The sequence below is a fragment of the Tiliqua scincoides genome, chromosome 9 (genome assembly GCF_035046505.1).
Source record: "Tiliqua scincoides isolate rTilSci1 chromosome 9, rTilSci1.hap2, whole genome shotgun sequence".
NCBI classification, from domain to species: Eukaryota; Metazoa; Chordata; class Lepidosauria; order Squamata; family Scincidae; genus Tiliqua; species Tiliqua scincoides.
This window is the reverse complement of record NC_089829.1, coordinates 47,497,655-47,509,880: the sequence shown is the minus strand read 5'-3', so window position 1 is coordinate 47,509,880 and position 12,226 is coordinate 47,497,655. Positions and strand designations below refer to the sequence as shown.

The 12,226-nt window shown below is 46.1% G+C and overlaps 1 protein-coding gene across 2 annotated transcripts in view; it reads left to right on the top strand.

Annotated features, from left to right (window-relative positions):
* The window catches only part of MBTPS1 (membrane bound transcription factor peptidase, site 1), a 57,971-nt gene that overhangs the window by 39,791 nt on the left and 5,954 nt on the right, over window positions 1-12,226 (top strand). For both annotated transcript variants that reach the window (XM_066636903.1, XM_066636904.1), the window contains exon 19: window positions 1,263-1,403. In XM_066636903.1, coding sequence (XP_066493000.1) covers window positions 1,263-1,403 — 141 coding nt within the window. The remainder of the gene's footprint in view (window positions 1-1,262; window positions 1,404-12,226) is intronic.

Here is a 12,226-nt window from a genome sequence, read left to right as displayed (position 1 = left end):
AAAGCTATAAAGAGCTTTCCTGAGGCCAGAGATGAGGATGGTAAGGAGTGAGATGGCAGAGGGTCACGGCAACTGTGGTGAGAAACCCTGCTCTACTTGAAGAGGCTGTGAAGGCTCAGAACCACAAGGCTGTGGAGGAGGAAGGGTGCAGCAACCCTCTCCCAGTCCTGAACTCAGGGGCCTAGGTGGGATTCGGCCAGGCAACCCAAGTCTCCAAGACAGATGGGGACGCTCCCCCCCTCCAAGCAGTGGTGCCAGTCTCGTGCCTGGGCCAAGCAGTACGTCCCATGCCAAGGCATGGACAGGAAGCTTTAACTGGTACAAAATGCAGCAACCAGGGTCAGAAGGTGTTATATTCTTGTTTCATGTTCTGCTTTGGCTTCCAGTATGCTTCTGGTTTAGGGTGCTGTTTAGAGTTTTTAGGGTGCTGGTTATTCCCTATAAAGCTCTAGGATGATTTTCATACGAACCTGCTCATGTTCTGCATTTATCATTGGAGTCCTCTTGCCATAGGAGGTTTGTTTGGCAGGGACGTGGGACAGGACCTTCTCAGTGATAGCCCCTTAGCTTTGAAATGTTCTCCTTGTTGAGCCCTGATTGGCCCTGAAATAGAATCAGAAAATAACCCACTAAAAGCAACATCATGTTGGCAACCTTCAGTCTCGAAAGACTATGGTATCGCACTCTGAAAGCAACAGGTGCCCATGAAAAGCCTTGTAAGATTAAACAAAGCTTAACCTTCCTAGTAACCATCAAGGGTGTTGGGGGCTGCTACACATGCCTGGTGAAGGACATTCCGTAAGTGGGGTTCCATCCCTGTGGGTGCCCCCTCTCTTGTCACCACCCATTTTAATCACTGAAGGCAGGAGCTCCCAGAGGAGGACCTCCAACATGGGTCTTAGACTGAGGATAGGTTCATGAGTCTTCAGTCGTACTCGGGCCCCAGCTCTTAAGGCTTTTAAGGTCAAACTTGATTGGCATTTTTGTTTTGAATGTGAGCATATTGAAGTACACTACATCACAATTAAATGAAGAATTCCATACAGTAATGGTGACATCTCTCTGCTTGGGGAAGCATAGAGAAATGTGTATGGGATAGGATTTTTCAGTCTTATTTGAAAAATAAAATAAAACGCATCGCAAATCTCTTTCCAAGAGCCTGGCCATGTTTTTTGTCCCCTAATTTTTTAATCTGTGAGTTGGGAGAAATCCACATTGGGATGCTGACAATTGACAAATTTCCTTTCTGCCTTTTCCTCCAGGTCTTGAAGTTTTGAAGCAGGAGACAGCAGTAATAGAAAACGTCCCCATTTTGGGCCTCTACCAAGTTCCTTCGGAAGGGGGAGGCAGGATTGTTTTGTATGGCGACTCAAACTGCTTGGATGACAGCCACAGGCAAAAAGGTGCGTAAAGTGAGCTGAGCAAAATCCCGCTATTTCTGTAAGTTAGCATCGGTAAATTTCTACTTTCCAGGGATACAGCCCCACTTAACCCTGTTGAATTGTGTAGGCTGCCATACTTTTGTGCAGCTCCCCTGCATTTCGATCATTAACTGTAGAGCACCTTGTAATTTTATATGATTTAGAAATGAGAGTGGCCCCATCCTCAGGCGTACAATTAAAAGGTAAAAAAGTCTTAGAGGTGAAAGGAAAGTGGAATCATTTGAGGAAAGCCAGGGTGATTAGCTGTCAGAACCAACCAGAAGGAGGGTCTCTTTCTCCCTCAGTCCCATGCAGAAGGGTACCTGGAGGTACCTGGACTCCAAGAAGGTGGGTGCTGAGTGACATTTAGCCAGTCAGGCTAATACAGGTGGGGCTTGTGCAGAAAATGTGCTGATTGTTCCCCCAGGCTTCTAGCATTACTGTTAATCACAACTTAATAACTATTTGAAAAACAAAATGTTCCTAAAACGTTCTTGCCATGTTAGCACAGCAGTGGTTAATATTCAGGGGATTCCATTTTGTGATTGTATAACTGCTAAAGTAATTATTCAATATAGGAAAGTTGTTGCCTGCTAAAATGTGCTTCAGAAGAAGCGTAAATCGAATGCTAGTGACAGGGTCTGCTAGTGGCTACACTGTTGTTGCAAAGATACACTATCACTCTGTGGTGGCGGTGGGGAAAACAGCCCAAAATGCAGCTACTTTTAGGCTGACAGAAAGGATTCTCAACCTTCAAAGCTAAGAAATTTCCTGAAAGACGCACTCTGATTTGAAGTCATTCAGTATCAATAATTGTGGAACCCCCCTGCAATGCAATTCCCATTCTCTCACTGTAATGGAAGACATGAATTTCAGATCAGATTTCTCAAGATTTTAGGAGTAAATCCATCTCCTTTAGCAGTCGACCACCCTTCTCAGTTCTTCTGCCTCAAAATAGCTTTGGTCAACCATGGAAAAAATCATTCTTTGACAGTAATTGTGAGAAAAGGAGTTCACTGAACTGAACTAGGTATCAGGAGTGTGAAAAGCTTTTGGGATCATCTTCCCTTTGATACTTTTTCCGATAATTTTGTCGACTTTGGTTCTTTAAATTCCTGTTAATTTTTATTTTTAATAATTCAGTTCTTCTTTATCCATTTGTTTGAGTAAAACTCTTGGTGATTCTATAGGCAAGAGCTCTCCAGTCTGCCCTGTCGAATTCAGCTTCTTTCAATTTGATATTTGTCTTGTATCTGTTGTGATGTTGTCAAGCCAGCATGTTCTTTGCCTACTCCTTCTTAAGAACATAAGAACAGCCCCACTGGATCAGGCCATAGGCCCATCTAGTCCAGCTTCCTGTATCTCACAGCGGCCCACCAAATGCCTCAGGGAGCACACCAGATAACCTGCATCCTGGTACCCTCCCTTGCATCTGACGTAGACCATTTCTAAAATCAGGAGGTTTCACATACACATCATGGCTTGTAACCCGTAATGGATTTTTCCTCCAGAAATTTGTCCAATCCCCTTTTAAAGGCATCTAGGCCAGATGCCATCACCATATCCTATGGCAAGGAGTTCCACAGACCAACCACATGCTGAGTAAAGAAATACTTTCTTTTGTCTGTTCTAACTCTCCCAACACTCAATTTTAGTGGATGTTCCCTGGTTCTGGTGTTACGTAAGACTGTAAAGAGCATCTCTCTATCCTTCCCATGCATAATTTTGTATGTCTCAATCATGTCCCCCCAGCCGCCTCTTTTCTAGGCTGAAGAGGCCCAAACGCCGTAGCCTTTCCTCATAAGGAAGGTGCCCCAGCCCCGTAATCATCTTAGTCGCTCTCTTTTGCACCTTTTCCATTTCCACTATGTCTTTTTTGAGATGTGGCAACCAGAACTGGACACAATACTCCAGGTGTGGCCTTACCATCGATTTGTACAACGGCATTATAATACTAGCCGTTTTGTTCTCAATACCCTTCCTAATGATCCCAAGCATAGAATTGGCCTTCTTCACTGCCGCCGCACATTGGGTCGACACTTTCATCGACCTGTCCACCACCACCCCAAGATCTCTCTCCTGATCTGTCACAGACAGCTCAGAACCCATCAGCCTATATCTAAAGTTTTGATTTTTTGCCCCAATGTGCATGACTTTACACTTACTGACACTGAAGCGCATCTGCCATTTTGCTGCCCATTCTGCCAGTCTGGAGAGATCCTTCTGGAGCTCCCCACAATCACTCCTGGTCTTTACCACTTGGAAAAGTTTGGTGTTGTCTGCAAACTTAGCCACTTCACTGCTCAACCCTGTCTCCAGGTCATTTATGAAGAGGTTGAAAAGCACCGGTCCCAGGACAGATCCTTGGGGCACACCGCTTTTCACCTCTCTCCATTGTGAAAATTGCCCATTGACACCCACTCTCTGCTTCCTGGCCTCCAACCAGTTCTCAATCCACGAGAGGACCTGTCCTCTAATTCCCTGACTGTGGAGTTTTTTCAGTAGCCTTTGGTGAGGGACTGTGTCAAACGCCTTCTGAAAGTCCAGATATATAATGTCCACGGGTTCTCCCGCATCCACATGCCTGTTGACCTTTTCAAAGAGGTACGCAGGACCTGGTTAGAGATGTAAACGTTACTGAGCCATTGGGGAACAGTGATCATGCTGCGATCCGTTTTGACGTGCACGTTGGGGGAAGAATACCAGGCAAATCTCTAACAAACACCCTTGACTTCCGACGGGCGGACTTCCCTCAAATGAGGAGGCTGGTTAGAAGGAGGTTGAAAGGGAGGGTAAAAAGAGTCCAGTCTCTCCAGAGTGCATGGAGGCTGCTTAAAACAACAGTAATAGAGGCCCAGCAGAGGTGTATACCGCAAAGAAAGAAGGGTTCCACTAAATCCAGGAGAGTGCCCGCATGGCTAACCAGCCAAGTTAGAGAGGCTGTGAAGGGCAAGGAAGCTTCCTTCCGTAAATGGCAGTCTTGCCCTAATGAAGAGAATAAAAAGGAACATAAACTGTGGCAAAAGAAATGTAAGAAGGTGATAGGGGAGGCCAAGCGAGACTATGAGGAACGCATGGCCAGCAACATTAAGGGGAATAATAAAAGCTTCTTCAAATATGTTAGAAGCAGGAAACCCGCCAGAGAAGCGGTTGGCCCTCTGGATGGTGAGGGAGGGAAAGGGGAGATAAAAGGAGACTTAGAGATGGCAGAGAAATTGAATGAGTTCTTTGCATCTGTCTTCACGGCAGAAGACCTCGGGCAGATACCGCTGCCCGAACGACCCCTCCTGACCGAGGAGTTAAGTCAGATAGAGGTTAAAAGAGAAGATGTTTCAGACCTCATTGATAAATTAAAGATCAATAAGTCACCGGGCCCTGATGGCATCCACCCAAGGGTTATTAAGGAATTGAAGAATGAAGTTGCAGATCTCTTGACTAAGGTATGCAACTTGTCCCTCAAAACGGCCACGGTACCAGAAGATTGGAGGATAGCAAATGTCACGCCTATTCTTAAAAAGGGAAAGAGGGGGGACCCGGGAAACTATAGGCCGGTCAGCCTAACATCCATACCGGGTAAGATGGTGGAATGCCTCATCAAAGATAGGATCTCAAAACACATAGACGAACAGGCCTTGCTGAGGGAGAGTCAGCATGGCTTCTGTAAGGGTAAGTCTTGCCTCACAAACCTTATAGAATACTTTGAAAAGGTCAACAGGCATGTGGATGCGGGAGAACCCGTGGACATTATATATCTGGACTTTCAGAAGGCGTTTGACACGGTCCCTCACCAAAGGCTACTGAAAAAACTCCACAGTCAGGGAATTAGAGGACAGGTCCTCTCGTGGATTGAGAACTGGTTGGAGGCCAGGAAGCAGAGAGTGGGTGTCAATGGGCAATTTTCACAATGGAGGGAGGTGAAAAGCGGTGTGCCCCAAGGATCTGTCCTGGGACCGGTGCTTTTCAACCTCTTCATAAATGACCTGGAGACAGGGTTGAGCAGTGAAGTGGCTAAGTTTGCAGACGACACCAAACTTTTCCGAGTGGTAAAGACCAGAAGTGATTGTGAGGAACTCCAGAAGGATCTCTCCAGACTGGCAGATTGGGCAGCAAAATGGCAGATGCGCTTCAATGTCAGTAAGTGTAAAGTCATGCACATTGGGGCAAAAAATCAAAACTTTAGATATAGGCTGATGGGTTCTGAGCTGTCTGTGACAGATCAGGAGAAAGATCTTGGGGTGGTGGTGGACAGGTCGATGAAAGTGTCGACCCAATGTGCGGCGGCAGTGAAGAAGGCCAATTCTATGCTTGGGATCATTAGGAAGGGTATTGAGAACAAAACGGTTAGTATTATAATGCCGTTGTACAAATCGATGGTAAGGCCACACCTGGAGTATTGTGTCCAGTTCTGGTCGCCGCATCTCAAAAAAGACATAGTGGAAATGGAAAAGGTGCAAAAGAGAGCGACTAAGCTGATTACGGGGCTGGGGCACCTTCCTTATGAGGAAAGGCTACGGCGTTTGGGCCTCTTCAGCCTAGAAAAGAGACGCTTGAGGGGGGACATGATTGAGACATACAAAATTATGCAGGGGATGGACAGAGTGGATAGGGAGATGCTCTTTACCCTCTCACATAATACCAGAACCAGGGGACATCCACTAAAATTGAGTGTTGGGCGGGTTAGGACAGACAAAAGAAAATATTTCTTTACTCAGCGCGTGGTCGGTCTGTGGAACTCCTTGCCACAGGATGTGGTGCTGGCGTCTAGCCTAGACGCCTTTAAAAGGGGATTGGACGAGTTTCTGGAGGAAAAATCCATTATGGGGTACAAGCCATGATGTGTATGTGCAACCTCCTGATTTTAGGAATGGGTTAAGTCAGAATGCCAGATGTAGGGGAGAGCACCAGGATGAGGTCTCTTGTTATCTGGTGTGCTCCCTGGGACATTTGGTGGGCCGCTGTGAGATACAGGAAGCTGGACTAGATGGGCCTATGGCCTGATCCAGTGGGGCTGTTCTTATGTTCTTATGTTCTTAAGAATTCTATAAGGTTGGTGAGGCAAGACTTACCCTTACAGAAGCCATGCTGATTCTCCCTCAGCAAGGCTTGTTCATCTATGTGTTTTGAGATTCTATCTTTGATGAGGCATTCCACCATCTTACCCTTATCTTAGTCAAGAGATCAGCAACTTCATTCTTCAATTCCTTAATAACTCTTGGGTGGATGCCATCAGGGCCCAGTGACTTATTGATCTTTAATTTATCAGTGAGGTCTGAAACATCTCTGTTAACCTCTATCTGACTTAATTCCTCGGTCAGGAGGGGCCGTTCAGGCAGCTGTATCTGCCCGAGGTCTTCTGCCATGAAGACAGATGCAAAGAACTCATTCAATTTCTCTGCCATCTCTAAGTCTCCTTTTATTTCCCCTTTCCCTCCCTCACCATCCAGAGGGCCAACCGCTTCTCTGGCGGGTTTCCTGCTTCTAACGTATTTGAAGAAGCTTTTATTATTCCCCTTAATGCTGCTGGCCATGCGTTCCTCATAGTCTCTCTTGGCCTCCCGTATCACCTTCTTGTTCCACCAACGCTTCCTCTAGTGAATTTGCAGGTATGACATGGCCTAAGTAAGTCAGCCATAATCTCAGAATCTTGGCTTCTAATGAAGTGTCTGGTTTTGTGCCGTCCAGCACTTCTCTATTGATTACTCTGGCTGTCTGTGGTACACGTAACAATTTTCACCAGCACCACAATTCAAATGCGTCAATTCTTCTTCCATCAGCCATTCTTACTGTTCATCTGTCTCACCTGTACTTCATTATAGGGTAGACTCTTGCTGTAACTGGTCTGCCTTTTGCATTTAGGGCGATATCCTTGCTTTTCTAGATCTTGTTCATGTTGACCACTGCAGTGTGGCCTAAAGTTACCCCGCGTTTGACTGTGTGTGAAATTGGTTCTAATTCATCTGCATGTAGCTTTCACATTTCCAGACCATCCTGTTATAATTTGGCTTTGTAATATACATGTAGTTTTTCTTCCTTGTACTTACAATTTGCAGTACACATTTAGCATGTGTAGAATATTCCCCTTGCTCCAGTCAATTGATTTATTTATGTTAACAAGTTATAGTAGTTCAGCACTGATACCCACAGTGCCTCTGCACAGCCTCACATTTTAGAGACGCGCAAATTAGGGCCAGAAGCCTTGATTAGTTTAGTTCTCATCAGCCTTCTCAGCAGTGTTTTTATTTCTCCCTCCCTGAGAGCTCAGGAGCTCATAGTTCTCTCCTTGCCCATTTTCTTGTGATGACAAACCTGTGAGTTGTGCTGGGTGATGGTGCCTGGCCCAGGGAGTTGTTGGTGGCTGAGGGGGAATTTGAACTTGGATCCCTCCCAGTTCCCGTCAGGCAGTCTGGCTGCTATAGCACACTAGGACTCTGGTCCAGAACATACTGTTCTGGGATAAATGGCCCAGTCCTTCCAGGGTTGACTATTGTCAGAGTGCCTCTTCTGCTGCTGCATGGCAATCAGCAGCAGTCATAAAAGGCGCTCTGACAGCCCACAAAGTCGCACTCTGCTGGAGTGCCAATGGGAAGGCCGGAGTCTCCCAGCATGTTCCGGAGCAGCATGAAGATGCTGCTGATGGAGGTGAGGTGAGAGGGGTTGGGGAGCGTGGAAAGAGACGGGGTGGTGGGAGGGCAGATCAGGTCCAGGAAGGGGGTGGGTTCAGCAACAGTGGTAGCTACAAAATTCTAACCTCCTTCCCAGACCCGATCCCATAGCATGGTTCCGCTAGACCCCCCCACCCCCATGTCACCGAGGCTTACCCCTGGGTAAGGGAATAAATGTTAAAGAACATAAGAACATAAGAACAGCCCCACTGGATCAGGCCATAGGCCCATCTAGTCCAGCTTCCTGTATCTCACAGCGGCCCACCAAATGCCCCAGGGAGCACACCAGATAACAAGAGACCTCATCCTGGTGCTCTCCCCTACATCTGGCATTCTGACTTAACCCATTCCTAAAATCAGGAGGTTGCGCATACACATCATGGCTTGTACCCCATAATGGATTTTTCCTCCAGAAACTCGTCCAATCCCCTTTTAAAGGCGTCTAGGCTAGACGCCAGCACCACATCCTGTGGCAAGGAGTTCCACAGACTGACCACGCGCTGAGTAAAGAAATATTTTCTTTTGTCTGTCCTAACCCGCCCAACACTCAATTTTAGTGGATGTCCCCTGGTTCTGGTATTATGTGAGAGTGTAAAGAGCATCTCCCTATCCACTCTGTCCATCCCCTGCATAATTTTGTATGTCTCAATCATGTCCCCCCTCAAGCGTCTCTTTTCTAGGCTGAAGAGGCCCAAACGCCGTAGCCTTTCCTCATAAGGAAGGTGCCCCAGCCCCGTAATCAGCTTAGTCGCTCTCTTTTGCACCTTTTCCATTTCCACTATGTCTTTTTTGAGATGCGGCGACCAGAACTGGACACAATACTCCAGGTGTGGCCTTACCATCGATTTGTACAACGGCATTATAATATTAGCCGTTTTGTTCTCAATACCCTTCCTAATGATCCCAAGCATAGAATTGGCCTTCTTCACTGCCGCCGCACATTGTGTCGACACTTTCATCGACTTGTCCACCACCACCCCAAGATCTCTCTCCTGATCTGTCACAGACAGCTCAGAACCCATCAGCCTATATCTAAAGTTTTGATTTTTTGCCCCAATGTGCATGACTTTACACTTACTGACATTGAAGCGCATCTGCCATTTTGCTGCCCATTCTGCCAGTCTGGAGAGATCCTTCTGGAGCTCCTCACAATCACTTCTGGTCTTTACCACTCGGAAAAGTTTGGTGTCGTCTGCAAACTTAGCCACTTCACTGCTCAACCCTGTCTCCAGGTCATTTATGAAGAGGTTGAAAAGCACCGGTCCCAGGACAGATCCTTGGGGCACACCGCTTTTCACCTCTCTCCATTGTGAAAATTGCCCATTGACACCCACTCTCTGCTTCCTGGCCTCCAACCAGTTCTCAATCCACGAGAGGACCTGTCCTCTAATTCCCTGACTGTGGAGTTTTTTCAGTAGCCTTTGGTGAGGGACTGTGTCAAACGCCTTCTGAAAGTCCAGATATATAATGTCCACGGGTTCTCCCGCATCCACATGCCTGTTGACCTTTTCAAAGAATTCTATAAGGTTTGTGAGGCAAGACTTACCCTTACAGAAGCCATGCTGACTCTCCCTCAGCAAGGCCTGTTCGTCTATGTGTTTTGAGATCCTATCTTTGATGAGGCATTCCACCATCTTACCCGGTATGGATGTTAGGCTGACCGGCCTATAGTTTCCCGGGTCCCCCCTCTTTCCCTTTTTAAAAATAGGTGTGACATTTGCTATCCTCCAATCTTCTGGTACCGTGGCTGTTTTGAGGGGCAAGTTGCATACCTTAGTCAAGAGATCTGCAACTTCATTCTTCAATTCCTTAATAACCCTTGGGTGTATGCCATCAGGGCCCGGTGACTTATTGATCTTTAATTTATCAATGAGGTCTGTTCACAGGTATAACCTAATTATCCATGGATTTTTTCACCCGTAGATCCATGGATTTTTTCTATCTCAACATGATGAGAAGGGCCCTTTAAATGAAAGGAAAGTTGTTTAACAGTCTTATTAATGTGAGAGAGGGCAGCTGGCTGATAGTACACCAATCATTCTCTCTCCAGGCACTTCACTCCAAGACCCCTCCCTTCCCCCTGACCACATGAAAGAAAAATCATCACTTTGCTCCAGGTGAAGCGAGGGGTCACTGGCTCTGAGTGAAACTTTTCTAAGCACCTGGAGAGAGACTGTTTGATGGATTGTCTGCCTAATGACTCCGTCTTATATCACAAAGTTCAGCAAGGCTGTTTTTAAATCACTGAACAAAGGGATGTATTTTAAATGGATTTGCTTTCATGCAATTTTTACCATCCAGGTGAGTTCTGGGAACGCAAATAGTGACACTCAGCCTGTGTTTTGACTCCAATGTGCTACATTAATAGGGAATGGAAAAGAATGTTAAAGTTGGTTTTTGTTTCCAGCAAAGATCAGTAACTTACAATGTAATGATCAAAAAGTCATCTTACCCTACCCCAGCATATCTCAAAGTCAATCTATAAATTTAAATCAACCCAAAATCCCTTAGCCTGTTGATATTACTGCTAGGTAGAGACACACAAGCATCCCTTGCGTATGTCACTATGCATCTTATGCCAAGAGCAGGGGCTTCAGTTTGTCAAGAGCCGGAACCCATGTCAAACCCCAACCTACAACCATGGAACTCACTGTTAAGATTTAGGGTCTTAAAGGTGCTGCTGTTTGGCATTCACTGCTATTCTGCCGTTCCCTTTCCTGCCTTCCAGGCCAGTTGGAAGGAAAGGCAGGAAGTGGCAACAGCATGCACTCAGTTCTGAAAGAAAGAGGAAGGAAGGGAAAGCAGAACAAAGAACATAATGCCACTGCAGAGGCAAGTAAAGGGGTCTACTAAAGACTGAAAGTCCTGGCCAAACCCAAGGAAACTGGTAGGATATACCTACTCAGGGAATCTAAACCTGGCTGCTGTTCCAGCTGAGATCCCGGGCCTCAAAACGAAATGGCGGCAGCACTGCCACGAACTGCTTGAGCTCAGGTTGATCCACTTCTGGATCCTGAGCCACCTGTTGACGACCTCAACTCTAGAAGATACTGCTCGATTTTGTGCAGATTCTTTGAATAATGGGCCTGGACAGACTTTAATGTTACGAATTGGAAGCTGTGCCTCCTGGTGTGACATCAGTGAGCTTAGCTGTGTTTAAAATTCCTTACATATATGATTTGTAAATCCTAAAAGTGTGTGTGTGATCTCTGCGCTAAAAAGGAAAAATCAAAGGTGAGCATTGCAGTGACATCCGGATTAGGAAGATTAATTCCATTCTCATCAAACAGCCAGGCCTGGTGGGAATGGGAAGAAAGCGCCTTTGAACTGTTTAAATGGTCTGAGGAGACTAGATGTTTGCCTCTCAGCTCGAAGCAGAGTTCTGAAGTTCATGGCCAATGGCAGTGTACTCAGTTATTTATTTAACAAGCCTTATTTCTTTATTCTCTTGGTGCATGCCTCAAAATAACCTGTGGTCATCTGAAAAGCTGCAGACAATGATAAATTCTCTTCAAAGGCTTTTGCAGTTGACTGATGTGTCAATAAACCACAACTATTAAACACAAAGCTTTGTTTCTGAGTTGACTGGAAGTCCATCCAGCACAGCAATGACAGCAGCCATTCAGTTTGCTAGCGTGCTATAGATGAGGCTCTTTTGTTCATAGTGTTAAAGTAGTGGAGGCATAGGAACGTAGGAAGGTGCTGAGGCAGGCCTTGGTCCATCAGGTTCCGTAATGTCAACACTGACTGGCACCTGCTCTCCAGGGTTTCAGAGATGGAACTTTCCGAGGCCTACCAGGGAATGAGCTTGGGACCTTCTTCATGCAGAGCAGATTTTTTTGCCCCTCCTTAGTTCACACATCATCTTGCTTCATGGAGCCTCTATGATTTAGCCTGCTGTCTGAGTTGATGAGTCCTGGTTTGCGATTGGGTGGCAAATTCAAATTAGAAACCAGTTTTTCAGATGGGTTTGTAAACCAGGGTCATGTTAACAGTGGGTTGGCATGATGTCTACATTGGTGGTCATTACTCCACTTCTGAAGACCCTCCTGTACCGTGCAAACAGGAGTGCTGAATAGATTTGAAACAAAAGCAGTCTAGCAGCTGTAGATCACGATGTGCCTGTCCATTTGATAGCTTCAG